This window comes from Balaenoptera borealis, assembly GCF_965194805.1.
Source record: "Balaenoptera borealis genome assembly, chromosome: 13".
In the NCBI taxonomy this organism is placed as follows: domain Eukaryota; kingdom Metazoa; phylum Chordata; class Mammalia; order Artiodactyla; family Balaenopteridae; genus Balaenoptera; species Balaenoptera borealis.
The window spans coordinates 100,589,405-100,609,860 of NC_138870.1; the positions used below are offsets into that span (position 1 = coordinate 100,589,405).

The 20,456-nt window shown below is 46.5% G+C and overlaps 1 protein-coding gene across 11 annotated transcripts in view; it reads right to left on the reverse strand.

Moving 5' to 3' along the window:
• EFCAB6 (EF-hand calcium binding domain 6) overlaps positions 1-20,456 on the reverse strand; it is a 253,522-nt gene that overhangs the window by 57,220 nt on the left and 175,846 nt on the right. For all 11 annotated transcript variants that reach the window (XM_082352631.1, XM_082352630.1, XM_082352622.1 and 8 more), the window contains 2 exons: positions 11,901-12,019; positions 2,969-3,163 (listed from right to left, as the gene is read on the reverse strand). In XM_082352631.1, the coding sequence (XP_082208757.1) occupies positions 2,969-3,163; positions 11,901-12,019 (314 nt within the window). The remainder of the gene's footprint in view (positions 1-2,968; positions 3,164-11,900; positions 12,020-20,456) is intronic.

Sequence of the window (20,456 nt, forward strand, 5' to 3'; positions counted from 1 at the left end):
ATAAAAAAACATCAAAACTTTTTTGAGATACATATTTTTAGAAAATTGAGGCGTTCAGTATTCCTTGGACTGGTTTCCAGGCAGTAATTATTTCCCTCGCCGGGTAAATATGTGCTCAGAATAAGTGAGGATTTGGAGCTCTGATCACGCCACGCTGCCAAGCAGAACCTGCGTCAGCCCACGCAGTGTCTGGTCCCTGGTCTGGACGAGACGGAAGCCCGAGGAGGGCAGTGGCAGGGCCGGTGGGCGGCCGCAGAGCCCCTCGCACACACGGCCGGGCCGGCACGCTGGAGAGAACTGCAGAGAACCCTGTGCGGCCCGGCTGGTTTTGCTCCTGTGCCTCGCAATTTGCCTTTGAGAGCAGCCGGCTGAGCTTCTGCGGCTGGTTCACTATTGCTGGTCTGACTCTGGAAAATAAATATGGGTTTAGAAAAGGATTCTTCTGAATTTTTGAAGTGTATTCAGGCCACTTCAAACAAAATTAAACCTCTTAGATTTAAGAGGCAAACATAAAATTTCAGTCACTTGAATGAACACGACTCCTGTTTCTTAATCTTATCAAAGCTTCAGTATAAATGAGGTTAAAAGTCCTGGAAACACTGCATCTGATGGGTTATCTGGAAGACCCACTGACACCAAAATTGAAAAGTGGGCCATCCTGAAGGGCAAAGTGACTTGACAATTTCGCAATCTGACATCTTTGAGGAAACAGAAGCCAGTCATGAATTTTTACGCATCGGGCTTGTCTTCTTTGGTAAGAGAGCGTGATGGTGGCAGGGGACGGGGTGAGTGTGAATCAGTTTTCGGAGCTTGGTGATCTGAAACGCTTCGTCCAGTGGCACGTAGTTCTCCCAGCTACAGATCCATGCTCGCACAATAAACAGAAACGAGAAGAGAAAGAACATGCGGACGATGCTGAGGATGTGAGATCCCTCCCAGAGCCTCATTACTCACAAGGGGCACGAGAAAGGGAAGGGAAGACACGTGTGGGTAATGAGGCCAGCCCTGTCTGGGAAAGATAAATTCCACTTTTTCGTTACTTTTATGGCATATTTGATTTATACCAATCTTGCACATATTTTTACTTGAAATTCCACCAACTCCATTCTCTGCCTTCGGGCTTTATAACTCAGTAACTTAGTAATAATTCAGGGGTGTGTTCAAACTGCCCTCCTCTTAAACCCCATTTAGCCATTACGTTTCATCCCTGTGTCCTTGGAGTGTTTCTTTCCTCTGGGGATTCTTTAGCAACAGCTCATTCACTCATTCAGAGATGATGGGGACAGAGAGTGAAGTGACAGACAGGAGATGGACAGATACACAGATGAGAGTGCCAGGGAGGTAAGCCTCTGCAGCGGGGAGCAGGGTCCCAGGCCTGGGGAGTGCTGGTGGGCGGCCACCCAGGACCGAGACTGATTGAGAAAGTCTGTCCCATCACTTTAAGGTCACATCAAATGCGGCAAAATTTTCTCCTATGTTCCTTTTTTTAATTGAGGCATAATTGACATATAACATTATATTAGTTTCGGGTATACAACATAATGATTTGATATCTGTATACACTGTAAGATGTATACTTACCATCCATCACCATCCATAGGATGAGAACTTTTAAGATTTACCTTCTTAGCGACTTTCAAATACACAGTACAGTATTACTAACGATAGTCACCTTGCTGTACATCACATCCCCAGGACCTACTTCTATCATAATGGAAGTTGTGCTTTTTGACCCACTTCACCCACTTTGGCATCCCATGCTACCCTCACCTCTGGCAACTGCCAATCTGTTTTCTGTATCTATGAGCTTGGGTTTTTTTTTTTTTTTAAAGATTCCACATATAAGTGAGATCATATGGTTTTTGTCTTTCTTTGTCTGACCTATTTCACTTGGCATAATGCCCTCAAGGTCCAGCTGTGTTATCACAAATGGCAATATTTCATCCTTTTTTATGGCCGAATAATATTCCATTGTATATGTATGTACCACATTTTCTTTATCCATTGTTTTAGAATTTTAAAATATGGCATTAGTGACTACTTTTAAACTTTGAAAGGAATCACGCGCAGTCCCACCATCCAAATACAACACGATACCTTCTGTACAGCATCTTGTGGACAGGCATGTACATTTGGTGTAGTTCCAATCATGGTATACAGACTATTTATTTATTTATTTTGGCCACACCACGGGGCACTCGGGATCTTAGATCCCCGACCAGGGATCGAATCCGAGCCCCCTGCAGTGGAAGCGTGGAGTTCTAACCACTGGACCGCCAGGGAAGTCCCTACACAGACTGTTTAAAACTTCATTGCCAATTAGCCTTCTATCACAGACATTCCCACAGTGTCCGAGGTGCTGGTTGAAACTGGCATACACCACCTCATATTCCTTGGGGTCACGCTCTGTAAGCCAGGCCCTCATCTGGGATTGACAGGTGTCCTTTTGTTGCTGCTGCTGAAAACACACTGCAAGTCATACCTTCCACCTGCTAAACTGCTGGCCTCTTCCACATTATTTCTTTGGGTTAAGGTCCCCAAAGTTGAACTGCTGAGTTAAAGAATGTGTCTGTTCCTTCATTCACTCACTGGACAAATACTCACTGGGTGCCCACTAGGTGTCAAGCACTGTTCTGAACCGGGTAGAGACAGGTATGTCCTCGTGGAACCTACATTCTACTTGTCCAGAGGAGGGGCCAGGTGTTTAGGTTAGTAAACACCTAAAAGGTTCAGTTCTCAAGGGTGAGCTGAGAGTGTGACTGGGTAGGGTGGGGTAGGTTTATAGCTCTTTAGCTCCTTTGTAGCTTTGTGACTAAGCACCGATTTCTAGAATCTACAGCAGTGAACGAGTATGACAATTTCACGACAGCTTTGCCAGCACTGGGAGGTACCACTTCGGAACAAGCAGGGCTGCAAGGGTCAACGAGGAGCGGACGCCGGCCCCTGGGCCGTGTGCCCACAGACTCACCTGGCCGGCACGGCCTTCTCCCTGCTCTGCCGCTTTTCCTTCCTCTCCTCTTGCACCTGCTGTGGCTTCGTGAAATGACCCATGAAGTTGAAATAATCCTCTGCGTAGGGCTGATGAATATCCGCTGAATACTTAATCCCCAATTTCTGTAAAAATTCTTGGTAAGTAATGTGCCCTCTTCCCTCGGTGTCGTACCTTTAAAGACAAACAAACGAAACTCTCACCAGTGCGAGGTGCTCAGGGCTTTAACACCGTCCGCACTCCGTCTGCCTGGTCCCTCACACCCCGTGTGCTCTGCAGGCCTGCAGCACCGGCCTCCCCGGGGGTCGGGAATGTAGGATCCTGAGCCTTACCCCAGCCCTGAGCTGGACCTGCTCGTAACAGGGTCCTCAGGCGACCCATAGGCTCATCAATCAACAGGAAGGTCACCTCACACAAGGTGACCTTGGTCCACCCCGAGAGAGCAACCGGATTCGTCCTCTGTCATTCTGTTAGAAATACGACTGTGAGCACGGAAAATTAAAACCAACCCTTCCGTTCATTCAACGGGCTTTTATTGAGCACCTACATGTAAGAGGAACTATGCTAAAGTTCAGAAGAAAATCTGTCAAAAAGCATATTCAGTCTTAAAACTCAAATAAATGAATGCCACTTGATTCCAATTCCCCATTTTCTCTTTGAAGAGATGCCAATTACGTACAACCAACGAGAGAGACTAGTAAGGAAAACAAGATAAGAATTATGTTATGTACCTTTTATGTCATTTTCTATTATTGGGATTTTTCTAAATTGTAATTCATTTTAAAAAAGGCATAATGGAGGGTTTTTATCTCCCAACATCATTCAAATAGAATAGAATTACTTCAATCAAAAATTTTAAGGCAAATTGCCAATTTTCTTTAAAGAAAAGAAGCATTTATTTTCACGGAAAAGATCTCGGTCCTCCCCTAACCGATAAAAATGGCATTTCCGGCGGTGCTTTTCCCAGATGAACTCAGCGTTCCGAGGGCGGAGGTGGTATTTGCACAATGTCCGGGGCTTCACGCTGCACCCGGCTGCTGTCGGTGCCTGTGGGACAGAGCCAGGCGCCCTGTGCTCTCCTGCGTGAAGCAGGGCCCCCTCTGCTCTCCGCCGCCAACCAGATGCTGCAGGACCACACGCCGGCCGCCACCCCTGCACCGGGTCCCCTGCGACCCTCCCAACTGAGTAACGACGAGGAGAACGGATTTATTTACCCGACTTTCCTGTCCTCAAGGGCTGGGGTGGTGGGGGGAGGACGAGGGGTGAGAAGTTCCCGAGGCCCCCCTGCCCACCCCTCCCTCTGTGCCCGTGGGCCTGCAGCCCCCCCTGGGCCCCGCGTCTGACCTCCGCCTCTCTCCCAGCATCCAGGCCTGTTTTCATCAGGGACTCCGTCCTAGAAGGTGAGGAGAGTCCCCTCCTGCGACGGAGGGGCAGGGAGGGCGGCGATGTCCGAGCCCCACACCAGCTCACCGGCCTCGAGACGCTGGCCAGGTCCCGCCACCCACCCACCTGGGCTCGGTTTCCTCGCCTGGCCTGCAGCACGGAGGGGGAGGGCGCTCTGAGACCTGCTGGCTCGGATCATGCCCCCAGTGCTGTCATCGTTACTAAGGATTTGCGAAGCCCTTCCAGACCTTTCCAGGCGTCCGTTATTAGAACGACCTTAGTGCCTGCAACACCCAAAAGTACCATTCTATCTTTATTCAGTGAATTTTCTTTCTAAAACAAAACAAAGCGACCCACCCACCAGAGGAAGCCCGAGGCTTGTAGTGGCTTTATGTGCCAGGCAGCACGAAGGGCCAGTGCCTCTAGCAAACGGCTTCTCACACTGCTGGTGACAAGACAGCTGCAGGAAGGAGAGTCTAGCTCTCCATCAGTGCACCTGGGAAGGGGAGGGTTGCCATTTCTTGAGCTCCTAGGGCGATCCCAGGGCCGTGGGTCTTTCTCTGAGCTGCATCAGGCCTGTGACCAGCCTGATGCCACCAGAGTGCTGCTGTGATGCAACTCTATAAAGACACCCCTAGCAGAAAGCTCCCCAAGGGGGCTCCCCACCCCTACAGGGGGGCTCCCCACCCCTACAGGGGGGCTCCTGAGAGAACGTGCACAGACCACCCGCCTGACAAGCAAGCCCTGGCCAGCAGGGTGCCTCTTCTGGGACCTCTCTCTCGTCCTGAGGCAAAAGCACTGTATCTCCGCCTCCCCTGGATCCCTGTAGCCTGTGGTGAGGACCGGGGAGCGGGGTGAGTGCAGGTAGAGGCTGGGACCAGGGTCTGGTGTTTGTCGCTGCTATTCGCCACCCAAAGGCTCAACCACATCCCACCTCTGCTTCCCCCGCTTCAGTCCAGGTCTTTCCTCCCTGCTCCATGGTGGGTTTCTCGAGGAGAAACCATGCCTCGTTTATCTTGATGGGCGAACCCACAGTTCCCAGCAACACGCCTCGCAAAACTTCCTTATCAATAGCTGGCTGCTGAGCAATGAACATGAAGGGCACGTGTCCCTAAGGAAGGCCTGCCATCCCCACGGGCAACAGTCACGAGATTCCCAACAACAAATTCTCAATCGTGACACTTGAACTGAATGAAAAGACACTTCTTAATTACTTCATTAATAAAAATCATAAACATTCTATTCGCATCTCCAAGGAACAGAAGACCAGATTGCACAACTGCAACTAAAATATTGTTATGAATGTGAATAATAAGAGAATTAATTCAGCTTACATAACCTCACCCTTCATCATATAATCCTTTGTGTCACATTAAAAAAAATCAACTTGCTTGTAAAGGTTGAATTTTAAAAGGGTTTGGCAACAGATGTGCCAGGAAAAATGTGCACATAAACAGAGGACCCATAAAAACTCTCATTTGCATATGGCAATGGCCACTAATTTATGATATAATCAGATTACTCTGCCCATCTATTGTACACACAGCAATTTGGTTGTACACATGATCTGAATATGTTCACATCGACTGCTGTGCTGAGAAAGTCTTACTCTTTCATGCTCAGTTTAGCACTTGATTCTTACATAAATGACAGAAGAAGCTTCCAGCACCACTGACCCCAGATTTAGAGGGTCTGGTGCAAGCCCCACTGATGACCCAGGCCCGCAGCAGAGGGAGACGTGGTCCTTATGCAGCTCGGACAGAGGGATTCTCTCGGGGACCATCTGTGAGGATGGTCCGATGGCTCAGAGAGCTGCCCTTCAGAGCACAGAATGTCCAGCTGCCTAAGGGGGCAGTGCCCAATGGCACATTCAGCCAGTTCTGGTGGAGCCACAGATTAGACACCACGGGCTCCATCCCCATCCAGGGCCACAATCCCGCCCCTACGCTCCCCAATAAGCGGCCGTCTGGCCTTGGATGAAGCCACGCCAGAGATGGGAAACCCACTCCTTCAGGGACTGCCCAGTGGAGTTCTAGACGATGTTAGTCACGAAGACATCCTTTATGCGGAGCTAAGGGCCTGTCCGGCTGGTCCCTCCTTCGTGTGCAGCTCTTCTAACTCATCCCCGACCATCACATCCCATTCGATCCTCTCTTTTCTGAACTGTTCCTTCAACCTTTTCAAATCCTTTCCCACCCAGAGGCTCTCCTTGTCCAGGTATTCCACCAGCATGGCACGGGGTAGGTTCTCTCTAGACGCTGCCTTGGTTGAGGCAACAGAGCTGACCCAGTTTCACGTTAACCGAGAGTCATATGTCTTCCCGTGAGCCGATGCACATGACACAGGGACTTTTTAATAGTCTTTGCCTTTTATATTGGAATACTAACATACAACTTACCTACCCAAACAAGAAATGTGCATAAATTGGGCATTAATTATCTCCCGAACATTCTGCCAGGTCTGCGTGATCAGCTGGTTGTACACGACTGGCATCTATACGCAAGTTTCCCAGGCTGCTGCTGTCCTACCTGAGTCGTCTGTGCGTTTTTATAATACACTGGCTTCACAGTTTTTCAGCAAAGTTGGTTTTAGATCTAAAAGAGCGGAGTTCTACCCAATGAAACGAGCCTACAGAAGGGGCTTCAGAACACTGAGCGCCCCTGAAGGGCGTGCCCCCCAGAGCTTTGGTCCTGGGGTGCCCTGTGCCCGGCAGGCTCTGGGTCTCAGGCTCTGCTGATGGAAGCAGCAACCTTCCTCTTCCATCCCGGGGATCTCCCACTCCCCCGGCTCTGGGCCTCTCTGCTCACCAGGACCCCCTTTCCCCACCTCTGGCTAATGACTGTTTCTTAAGACTCAACTCAGGCATTGCACCGCCTGGGGGTCTCTCTCTGAACACCCACACCCCGGGCTGCCAGCCTCTCCCTCCTGGCATGCAGCTGCTGTCTAAACGGCCGAGTCGTGAGCAACCTGAGGGTGGAGGCTGCCTTCATCTCTGGAACCCCAGAATCTAGCACAGGGCTTGCAACTTAGAAAGTTTCAAGAAAATCCTGCTTGATGATTGCTCCGATGAATGAATGAATGGATGGATGGATGCACTTTCATCTTGTAATTTATTCTCGGCAGTCTCTCCAAAACCAAACGCATTGCTCCTGAAATCTCGTGCTAAAAGGTCCTGCCTGGCTTCAGTTACCAGGTTTCCTTTCACAACGGCCTCCTTCAGGCTTGACGGTTGTGTTGTTTAACCCTCGGTGAGCCAGGCTCGCTTTACACGCACGTGCTCCCCACTCTGTCCGCCCCTGTGCAGTTAGCTGGGGCTGCGGCCTGGCCCTGGGCCACAGGCTGTGGGCAGAAGCGTGTCCTTCTGGGCCGAAGCCCACCGAAGCCCGTGTGTGGTCCTGTGCTCTGCAGGTCCCGGGGGACCCTGCTGAGGGATGAAGCCACAACTGGAAGCCAGATCCCGAATCACCACTTGGAAGAGAACTGTCCAGAAGAGCCGCTAGACATGCTAGACTTTGTGTGAATAAGAACTAAGCATCCATGTGCCAGGTCACTGAGATTTGGGAGTTAATGCACTAATTTACTTCCAGCGTAAACGAGACCTGCCAGACTAACCCGAAGCTCTGAAAGAGTGCACTTCACAGGTGCTTCATAAATGTTGAGTGAACAATGGATGCTGACAATTTTTTGTCTGTATTCTCCCTATTTTCTAATTCTGTGTTTTCGAAAGAGCTGAACGTTATTTTCCTACTCACTTCCAGCTACCCAGTTTTGGCAGGGGCTTTCCTCTTCTCACCAGCAGACCCCGGGAGCTGGCAGAGTGTGTCACGTTGGCCCCAGCTGCTCCCTGCCTTGCCGGGGGTCCCTGTCACTCCCGCCGGGTGGGAGAATGCCCCTCCCCCTGTACGGGCAGCGGCAGGAGGCTCCTGGTGCCTGCACAGCCTGGCGCTGGCCACCACCTTGCCGCCTACCCCTCCTGCTTCTAAGGCAGCCGGGGACTTGGAGGGAGTGGACCAGAGTGAGTCAGGGTCAGCAAACGCTGAGCCATTGAGAGGAGCAGGCCAGGAGGTGGAATGAGGGTGAGGACGGCTAACGGAGATCATGGAAACGCCTAGAAAATGGATGAAAAAAACCACACCACCAAGTTTATCATCTCTGCTGAGTGGGGTATGGCTGCTTTCTTGCTGTTGTCTTTTCTTTTCCTTTATGCTTCTCTGGATTTTCTGAGTCTTCTAAAATGAGTGTGCATTCATATTGTAATCAGAAAATAATTTCAAATCTCTATGATCTTTTTGCTACTAAGTTTTATGCTTATCTATGCCAGGTACCCTCTTTATATCATTTGGTCCCCATTGTCATCCCATTGGAGAGATGACTGAAGCTCAGAGAAGGTGAGCCACTGGTCCAAGGTCACACAGCTCAGTCCGGGCGCCATGGGCCATGGTGCAGGGCCCCTCAGAGCACAGCCCTCAGCTACGGGTTTCTCGGCCACCTCAGGGTGTCCTCCTGATTTCTGCGCATGCTTACCAGACAAATCCAAGGAGCATCTTACCTCATCCCTCAGCCTCTTTCCAGGCTGCTAAAGGTGAATTTTCACTTCCTAAATCTCTCTCACACCTGTCACTTCCGTCCCAGTCCTCCAGGCACCACCCAGGGAAGGTCACCCCATCCTCTCGCTTAGAACACCGAGACAGCCCTGAATTCACCTCTGTGCCTCCCTCCCCGTCTCCGGCAATTCATCCTCCTCCCCGTGGCCAGAGTGATCTTTCTAGAACGCGGGCCTGCCTCCATCTTTCCCCACTAAACACCTGGCCGTCAGGGTGGGGTCCCCACCTTGTCCTGCCCGTCACGATGTGGCTCCGCTGATGTGCAGCCTCCCCTTCTGCCGGGCCACCCAGGTGACCCCGCAGCCCTGGAATGTGACACACCCTTTGCCCTTTGGCTGGACGTTCATCTGGTGGCTCTCGACCCCGCGCTTGCCCTTTGCACATCTTCCCAGCTGCCCCCCGGCTGCGCCCAGGGAGCTGTGCCCTTGGAGGTGGGAAGAGGGCAGGGCCAGGCTGTTCCCAGGGGACCTCGTGTCATGGCTCTGTAGCTCCCGCTCAGCACAGCAGTTGAGGCTCCCGCAGATTCCGAGACAGCATCAGGAGTGGAGGCAACTTCCTGGTCCCCCAAAAATACCGTCTCCCCTTTGGCCTGCAGTCGCTGGTGGGGAGCAGCTCCCTTATCTCTGTGTGACCTCCCCCCTTGCTCTTCCAGCCCGGGGGGCAGCAGCCTCCGGGCCTCTGAGTAGCAGCGCAATCCCCCTTCAGACTTCTGGTCCCCCCAGCCTCCCTTGCAGGGGTGCAGCCATCAGGGGATTCTAGCCAAAAGAATTTGGGCGAAGTGACGGCCATGTTTCCAGGCCTGGTCCTCACAAAGCTGACCAGAGGGTCCTCTGTGCTCTGTTCCCTTCTCTGCTGGTAGACACATAGGATCCAGGGATGGTGGGACTCCTGGTCCCTGAATGACTGTGAGCACAGCTCCCCAACACCCACACTAAATTGTGACATCATTATGGGGCAAGCCCCTGGGATGTTGGCCTTGTTTGTTACCGCAGCCAACCCACCCTGATCCATACAGCACTTGAGCTAACTTAGCGGGGCAGAGTGAGGCACAGAGAAGTTAAGTGACTTGACAGGGGCCACACAGCTATCAGGCGTGGAGGCATGTCTAGCTGCAGAGCTCTCAACCACTCACCATCCGCGGCAAACAGCCGGCTAAACAAAAGCAGATGAGATTCTCATCTCAGACAGTTTTCAGCACAGGGTAGATATTTGTGTATTTAATCATGTTAATACACGTATAAAGAAACTTTAGCCAAAAGCAACAGTGAGTGTCTCCCTCCCATGAACATGGAACCTTGCTCTGTCCCCCATCGGGAAGAGGGCTACGCGTGCTCTCCTTCCACACGGGAACCCTCACGGGGACACCTGCCTCCTACACCCCTCATCCTTGCAGCTTGCACCCAGCTCCAGGGCTCGTTCCATCCCTCCCTGACGGAGACCACAGTCTCCCGATGCCCACACCCCACCAATCCCTTCTCTGAACTGCTTCCTGACTAGTCTTCCTAAAGCATGGCTTGATCCACATCACATTTCCTTGTTTCCGAACGTCTCGTTAATACGGCTAGAAAGGGAGGACTGCGGCCAGGTGATCAGCCTCGCCTTTCCTTTCTCAGCCTGGAGCCCAGGCACTGCTTAGAGAACGCCTCACCCGTCCTCCTGCCCCGTGGGTCAGGCAGCCCTCCTGCCCCGTCTGGACCTTTGGAACAATTTCAACTTCTCTCCCACCGTGACAGCCTCCTGCTCTTCCACGGCCCCCAGCACCCCTACTTTTGTCTCCCTTTCTGCTCGACATGTCCCGCCTCTGGCATTTATAACAGGTGACTCTGCACCCTGGTATTGGGGTGAATGCTTCCTGCCCCCCGACAGCTCCCCGAGCATCAGGATCACAGTCACCTCCGCATCATCCAAAGGTCTACGTGGTGAGAGCGCCACACATTTGGCCTCTGCACCCCATCTTCTGATTACTCAGATGGACCCACTCATCTAGTCCATCAAAAGAGAAAATGGGTAGAGAGACCAAATTGTCCCTGAGTTGGAACTGATCTTAAAAAAGAAAAAACACCAAGGATTTTGTAAGAACTTCGAGTTGCTTTTCTAAATTAGACACAAAACAGCCCACCTAATTCTAAACTCGGCCAACATTGCAGCTTTCCCCTTTGAACAGATGAAAAGCTGAAATACTACATGAACTGCTCCATGGGCTTGCCTCTGAGAGGGCATGCAATATTGGGGTACGATCCTGGGGGGATGCAAGTGGCAGCTAACATATAATGAAGAAGGAAGTAATTCAAAGACAGATCTGGAACTGGGAAATGGACCGCGTTGTTAGTGCACCTTGAAATTTAAACACCTACACAGGGAATGTTGTAACTGGGGGCCTGGTTCAAAAACAGCTAAATCTAAAGCACATTTTGAAAAATGTAGTCAATATTAGGTACTATTTTCAGTTTAAGACACCCTCGGGAAACCACTCCGAGTTACCAAAACTTTGGTGATTTTCTTCCAGCAAATTACTGATCTATAAAACTGTTGTGCAATATTGATTTCCATCTTTAGGTGATGGGGAGAGACTGCTTTTCCCTTTACCCATTGCAGATCTGTCTGCTGAGCTACTTGTATTAGAGTTAAGTCTTTGGGGAGGGACTTAGTTCTCTGAAACAGTAAAAGGATGTGGTTGAACTCCCGGTTCCTTGGAAATGCAAAACTCTCAAGTGTAATATTTAATATGGGTGACAAGTGTTTACCTGGCTCCTCGTGTTCCTGAAGGCCAGCCTGTTGGCCAAGGCTTCTTTCTACAGGGGAACAGGACAGATACAACCATAGGAAAACCATTCCTGGTCCCACCTGACCCCTGAGGAGTGACGAAAGCCTGGTGCTGAATTTGGCCGTCCGGAATGAAAAGCCAGTCTTCAGATACCACTCACCTCATCCAAAGCTTCTCACATTCTCTGGGTGTGAGGGGAATATCAAAGCTGTACAGCGTGTTCTTTATATCCCGTCGTCGAAGAATGCCGTTGCCCTCATTGTCGGTTTCGATAAAATTCTGCAATATTCCAAGGCAGCATTTAGTAACATACAAAATTGCTCAGACAGTATACAGGCTTTTCAATAGTCAGTATCTGGAACAGTCTAAGACATTTTTCTCCCATGCCTCCTGCTTAAAAACCTTTTAATCTATGTCCTAGATATCCTCCCCATTCCTCTAAAGAAGGTGATCGAGCAAAACACGAACAAGTGTTAACATCCTAGAAGGGGCTTATTTCTGGGTAATGAGTGGTCTCAGGTGTGTGGCTTGGATTCTTCTCTGACCAGCAACTTGGGATCAAACACTATTAGAAATAAGAATCAACCAGAGCCTGGGAAATGAGGCGTAGCCCACACTGCTTGAGGTTGTCATCTCCACGACGCAGCGAATTTGGCTGCCTGGCTGGCTGTCAGAGGGGAAATGAGGGACGTGAGACTCCGGTTGTTGTGACAAGATGGTACGGTACCATTGTAATATCCCCGAGGGGTGCAAAAGGCATCTGGGGATTTGTCACCACAGACTAGAAGAGCAGGTAGCACAGGGCGCTCTGCTCTGTCTTAAATTGTTTCCAAACAATAGCTCATTCACTCCTCCTTCTAATACACTGTGAGGGAGACACAGTGGGTCCATCTCCCAAGTCCTCTGCGAGTATCATACCTAACGGTGAAACCACGAAACATTCCCTGTAAGATCAGGAACCAGGCAAGAATATCTCTATCGCCCTCTATTCATCATTGTACTGGAGATGCCCGCCAGTGTAGTTAGGCAAGTTAAAATTGTTAAAAGGTGTAACAACAGGGCAGGGAGAAATACAATTGTCATTTATTCACAAATGACATGACCGTATATATAAGAATACAAGGAATCCATAAATAAATTATTACACTAAGAGGCTTTGGCAAGAAATCTGGATTCTATATCAATATGTAAAATCATCCACATTTTTATATTTCAGACATGGAAAATGAATTTTAAAAAATAACATTTACAGTAGCATCAAAAATATAAAGTTTGAGGAATAAATCTTATAAATGACTGTAAGACTTCTACACAGCAATGTCTAAAACTTTTTTGAAAGATATTTAAAAAGATCAAAATAAATGGCGATACAATGTGTTCATTAATTGGAAGGCTCCATGTAGTAGAGATGTCATTTCTTGCCAAACATCCCAATAGTTTTTTTTTCTTTGTGGAACTTGACAAACTGATTCAAAAACTCTCAGAGAACAAGGAGGCAGGACTTGCCGACCAGTTAATTAAGATGTCTTACTAAGTTATGGGGACTCTAAAGATGTGGTATTGGTGCCAAGATAGACAAACTGACCAATGAAACAGGAGGAGCCCAGAAACACCCATGGGCACTGATGCAGGACAGTGGTGATACTGCAGACCAGTGGGGGAGAAGATGGACTTTGCAATGAGTGGTGCCAGGACAACTGATCTCCACACGGAAGATGGAATTGGATCCCCACAGCATGACACATGACACTTCCAGTGCTGATGTCAAGACCTGAATGTGAAAGGTGAGGCTTTGAGGCTGCTAGGGAGATCGCAGGAGAATATCTCCATGACTTCAGGGCGGGGTTTCTTCAACAAGAACTTTAGGGAGTAGTTAAAAATGTGACTACATTAAACGAAGAACTTATATTTATCAAAAGGTATCACATAAAGAGGGTGAAAACAGGAGAGGGTGTGGCCATGATGGTGGAGTTAGGAAGACCCTGAGCTCACCTCCTCCCATGGACACACCAAAATTACAGCTATTAACAGAGAAACTATTGATGAGAAAAACCAGAAGACTAGCAGAAAAGAGCTTCTACAACTACCGATATAAAGAAGGAACCACAATGAGACCACAGAGTCATGGTATAGTCAAGACCCATACCCCTGGCAACCCACAAATGGGAGGATAATTACCATTGCAGAGGTTCTCCCCAAGAAGCAAGGGGTCTGTGCCCCACACTGGGCTCCCCAGCCTGGGGTTCCTGCACTGGGAAGATGAGTCCCCAGAACATTTGGCTTTGAAGGCCAGTAGGGCTTACTCTCGGGAGTACCAGAGGGCTGTGAGAAATAGAAACTCCACTCCTAAAGAGTGCACACAAAATCTCACATGCTCCGGGCCCCAGGGTAGAAACAGTAATTTGAAAGGAGCCTGTGTCAGACCCACCTGCTGATCTTGGAAAGCCTCTTAGAGAAACAGAAGGCACCTGGGGCTTGCCCTGGGGACATAGACACTGGTGGCAACCATTTTGGGGAAGCTCGTTCTACCACGTGGACACTGGGGTTGGCAAACGGCATTCTGGAATCCTCCCTCTATCTTATTAATGCTGGAACCTGGCCTGCCCACCAGCGTGTCAGCACCAGTACTGGGACGTCTCAGGACAAGCAAGCAGCTGGGCAGAGACACAGTCCCTCCCACCAGCAGGCCTTCTGCCTTAAGACACCCTGAGCCCACCACAGGGTCCAGGACTCATCCCCACATACCAGTGTACTGGCACGAGCTCTGGGACCAGCCTCACCATGAGTGGATAGGCATCAGCCCCAGGACCCCCAGGGCCCTGGCCCTGACCACCAGCAGGCTGAAACATCCACTCCAGGACCCCCAGGGCCTTGAAGCCAGAGATCCTGAGACCTGGCTCCACCCACCAGTGAGCCAGCACTAGCCCCAGGACCAGCCTTACCCACCAGTGGGTGAGCAAAAGCCCCAGGACCCCCTGGTTCCTGACCCCACCCACCAGCCCCAGGACCACCACAGCTCTTCAGACAGCCACCCTGGGATCTAGCCCCACCCACTAGGTGGGCTGAAACCAGCTGCAAGACACCTTGGACCCCACAGAGAGCTGCCCCAGGATCCAGCCCCAACCACCGGTGGGCCAACAGCAGCTTTAGGACACGCCAGACCCTGCAGCCAGCTGTGTCAGGTATTAGCCCTTCCTACCAGCAGGCTGACACTAGATCCAGGACACCCAGCCCTGCAACCACCCACCCCAGAACCTGGCTTTGCCTACCAGTGGGCCAGCACGAGCCCTGGGACCCCCTGGGGCCCTGTAGTCAGAAGTCTCATGACCTGGCCCCGCCCACCAGCAGCCAGTGGCCTCTGCACAAGGCAGAGCCTGGCAACCAACCGGACTGTGGGCCAGCCATGCCTACCAGACCACCCACAGCAGTCAGCCTGACACAACAGGAGGAGCCACACAGCCCACATAGGTGGCACCCCTAGAGCATATAGCTCTGGTGACCAGAGGGGAGTGTGCTGCTGGGATGCACAGGATGTCTCCTACGAAAGGCTACTTCTCCAAGGTCAGGAAACGTAACCAACCTACCAAATACATAGAAGTAAAAGCAGCAAATTAGACAAAATAAGGCAACAGAGGAATATATTCCAAATGAAGGAACACGATAAAACCCCAGGAGAACTAAGTAAAGTGGAGATAGGCAACCTACCCAATAGAGTTTGAAACGATGATTGTAAAGAAGCTCAAAGAAATCAGGAGAAGAATGGATAAACACAGTGAGAAGTTTAACAGGGTCAGAAGATATAAAGAAGAACAAAAGAGAGCTGAAGAATACAATAATTAACACACACTAAAAGGAATAAAAAATAACATAAATAAAAAACACACTAAAAGGAATCAACATATTAGATGATACAGAGGAACAGATCAGTGAGCTGGAAGACAGAGTAGTGGAAATCACTGAAACAGAACAGAAAAAAAGAATAAAAAGAAATGAGGACAGTTTAAGAGACCTCTGGGACAACATCAATGTAACAACATTCGCATTATAGGAATCCCATAAGGAGAAGAGACAGAGAAAGGGGCAGAGAACATATTTGAAGACATAATAGCTGAAAACTTCCCTAACCTGGGAAAGGAAACAGACATCCAGGTACAGGAATCACAGAGAGTACCAAACAGGATCAATGCAAAGAGGATCAAAGCAAAACACATTGTAATTAAAATGGCAACAATTAAAGATAAAGAAAGAATATTAAAAGCAGCAAGGAAAAAGCAACAAGCTACATACAAGGAATTCCCATAAGGCCATCAGCTAATTTTTCAGCAGAAACTCTGCAGGCTAGATAGAAGGGAGTGGCACAATATGTTTAAAGTGATGAAAAGGGAAAATCTACAACCAAGAATACTCTACCCAGCAAGGCTTTCATTCAGACTTGATGGACAGATCAAAAAAATTTTACAGACAAGCAAAAGTTAAAAGAATTCAGCACCACCAAACGAGCTTTACAAGAAATGTTAAAGGGACTTCCCTAAGTGAAAAAAAGGCCACAACTAGAAACATGAAAATTATGAAAGAAAAAAGTTCATTGGTAAAGGCAAATATACAGTAAATGCAGTAAATCAACCACATGTAAAGCTAGTAGGAAGGTTAAAAGACAAAAGTAGTAAAGTCATCCATATCCACAAAAAGTAGTTAAGGGATACACAAAACAAAATGATGAAAAATAAGATGTCAAAAACAGCAAGTGTGTGTGTGGGGTAAAAATGCCAGGATTGTTAAAATACATTTGAACTTAAGAGCCCAGCAACTTAAAATAATCACATGTATATACAGATTGCTATATAACCTTCACAATAACAACAAACAAAAGATCTATAATAGACACACAGAAAAAAAAAAAAGGAATCCAAATGTAACACTAGAGATAGTCATCAAACCACAATGGAAGAGAGCAAAAGAAGAAGAAAGGAACAAAAAAGAACTATAAAAACGATCCCAAAACAATTAACAAAATGGCAATAAGTACATACCTATCAGTATTTATATTAAATGTGAATAGACTAAATGCTACATCAAAAAACACAGAGTGGCTGAATGGATACAGAAACAAGACCCATATATATGCTGTCTACAAGAGACTCACTTCACCTCTAAAGACACACACACACTGAAAGTGAGGGGATGGAAAAAGATATTCCATGCAAATGAAAATGAAAAGAAACCAAGGGTAGCAATACTTATATCAGATAAAATAGACTTTAAAGACTGTAACAAGAGACAAAGAAGGACATTACGCAATGATCAAGAGATCAATCTAAAGAAAAGATATAACAATTCTAAATATATATGCACCCAATACAGAAGCACCTAAATACATAAAGCAAATATTAACAGACAAAAAGGGAGAAATAGACAGTAACACAATAATAGTAGGGGACTTTAATATCCCACTAACATCAATGGACAGATCATCCAGACAGAAAATGAATAAGGAAACATTGGCTTTAAATGACACATTAGATCAGATGGACCTAATTGATGTATATATAGAGAGAATCAAAAAGCAGCAGAATACACACTCTTTTCAAGTGGACATGGAATGTTCTCCAGATCACATGATAGGACACAAAACAAGTCTCAGTAAATTTAAGAAAACTAAAATCATATCAAGCTTTTATTTTGACCACAGCACTATGAGACTAAACATCAACTGTAAGGAACAAATTGCAAAAATCACAAACATGTAGAGACTAAACACTATGCTACTAAACAACCGATGGATCACTGAAGCAATCAAAGAAGGAATAAAAAAATACCTGAAGACAAAAGAAAATGGAAATACAAGGACCCAAAATATATTTATAGCAAAACAAGCCTATCTCGGGAAAAAAGAAAAATCTCAAATACATAACACAACCTTACATCTAAAGGAACTAGAAAAAGAGGAGCAAAACCCAAAGTTAATAGAAGGAAAGAAATCATAATGACCAGAGCAGAAATAAATAAAATACAGACTTAAAAACACAATAGAAAAGATTAATGGAACTAAGAGCTGGTTCTTTGAAAAGATAAACACAATTGATAAACCTTTAGCCAGACTCATCAATAGAAAAAGAGAGAGGGCCCAAACCAATAAAGTCAGAAATGAAAAAGGAGAAGTTACAACCATCACTACAGAAACACAAAGGATCATAAGAGATTACTATGAACAATTATATGCCAATAATATGGACAACCTAGGAGAAGTGGACAAATTCCTAGAAATGTACAATCTCCCAAGACTGAACTGGGAAGAAACAGAAAATATGAACAGACCAATTGCCAGTAATGAAGTTGAATCAGTAATAAAAGAACTCCCTAAAAACAAAAGTCCAGGGGCAGACGGCTTCACAGGTGAATTTTACCAAAGATTTAGAGAAGAGTTGTCAGTCTTTCTCAAAATTTCCAAGAAATTGCAGAAGAAGGAATGCTTATGAACGCATTCTATGAGGTCAGCACTACCCTGATGCCAAAACCAGACAAAGATATCACAAAAAAAGAAAATTATAGGCCACTATCACTGATGAACATATATGCAAAAATCCTCAACAAAATATTAGCAAGCCAAATTCAACAATACATTAAAAAGATCATACACCATGATCAAGTGGGATTTCTACCAAGGATGCAAGGATGGTTCAGTATCTGCAAATCAATGAATGTGATACACCACATTAACACATTGAAAAACAAAAATCAGATGACCATTTCAATTGATGCAGAAAAAGCTTTTGACAAAATTCAACACCCATTTATGATAAAAACTCTCAACAAAGTGGGTATAGAGGGAACATACCTCAACATAATAAAGGCCATATATGATAAGTCCACAGCTAACATCACACTCAATGGTGAAAAGCTGAAAGCATTTCCTCTAAGATCAGGAACAAGACAAGGATATCCACTCTCATCACTTTTATTCAACATAGTACTGGAAGGCCTAGCCACAGCTATCAGACAAGAAAGAGAATGAAAAGGAATCCAAATTGGAAAGGAAGAAGTAAAACTATCACTGTTTAAAGATGACATGATACTATATGTAAAAAATCCTAAAGATGCCACCAAAAAACTACTAGAGCTCATCAATGAATTTGGTAAAGTTGCAGGATACAAAACTAATATATAGAAATCTGTTGCATTTCTATACACTAATAATAAACTATCAGAAAGAGAAATCAAGAAAATCATATCAAAAAGAATAATATATCTAGGAATAAATCTAAGGAGGTAAAAGACCCATATTCTGAAAATTATAAGATACTGATGAAAGAAATGGAAGATGACACAAATAGATGGAAAGATATACCATGTTCATAAGTTGGAAGAATTAATATTGTTAAAATGACCACACTACCCAAGGCAATCTACAGATTCAATGCAATCCCTATCAAAATACTACCGGCATTTTTCACAGAACTAGAACAAATAATTCAAAAATTTGTATGGAAACACAAAAGACTCCAAATAACCAAAACAGTATTGAGAAAGAAGAACAAAACTGGAGGTATCACACTAACTGATTTCAAACTAAACTACAAAGCTACTATCATAAAAACAGTATCCTACTGGCACAAAAACAGACACATAGATCAATGGAACAGAACAGAGAGCCCAGACATGAACCCACACTTATATGGGCAATTAATCTATGACAAAGGAGGCAAGAATATACCATGGGAAAAAGACAGCCTCATCAATAAATGGTGTTGGGAAAACTGGATAGCTACATGCAAAAGACTCAAACTGGAGTACTCTCTCACACCATGCACAGAATAAATTCAAAATAGATTAAAGTCTATTTAATCAGTTGTAAGACCTGAAACCATAAAACTTCCAGAAGAAAACATAGGCAGTACTCTGGCATCCATCGTAGTAGTGTTTTTTTGGATACGTCTCCTCAGGCAAGGGGAACAAAAGCAACAATAAACAAATGGGACTACATCAAACTCAAAAGCCTTTGCACACAGCAAAGGAAACTATCAAGAAAACAAAAAGCCACTTACTGAATTGGAGACGATAGCCGCAAATGATATATTCTTATATGGGGTTAATCCAAAATATACAAAGAACTCATAGAACTCAACACCAAAAAACCAAACAACTTCATTAAAAACTGGAGTTGCAGCATAATGTACAATAGCCAAGATATGCAAGCAACTTAAGTATCCACTGATAGATGAATGGATAAAGAAGATGTGGTATATACACATATATACAATGGAATATTACTCAGCCATAAAAGAGAACGAAATCTTGCCATTTGTGACAACATGGATGGACCTAGAAGCATTATGCCAAATGAAAGAAGTCAGACAGGGAAAGACAGATACTGTATGGCTTCACTTCTATGTGGCATCTAAAAAATACAACAAATGAACAAACAGAACAAAACAGAAACAGAGTTATAGATGCAAAGAACAAACAGGTGGTTACCGGAGAAGAGGGGGCTGGGAGGAGGAAAGAAATAGGTGAGGGCAATTAAGCGGTACAAACTTCCAGTTGCAAAATAAATGAGTCACAGGTATAAAAGCTACAGTGTGGGGAATACAGTCAATAACTAAGAAGTATCTTTGTGGTGACACATAATAACTAGACTTATCCTGGTGATCATTTTGAAATGAACAAAAGAAAAATCACTATGTTGTGTAACAGGAACGAACATAATGTTTTAGTCAAT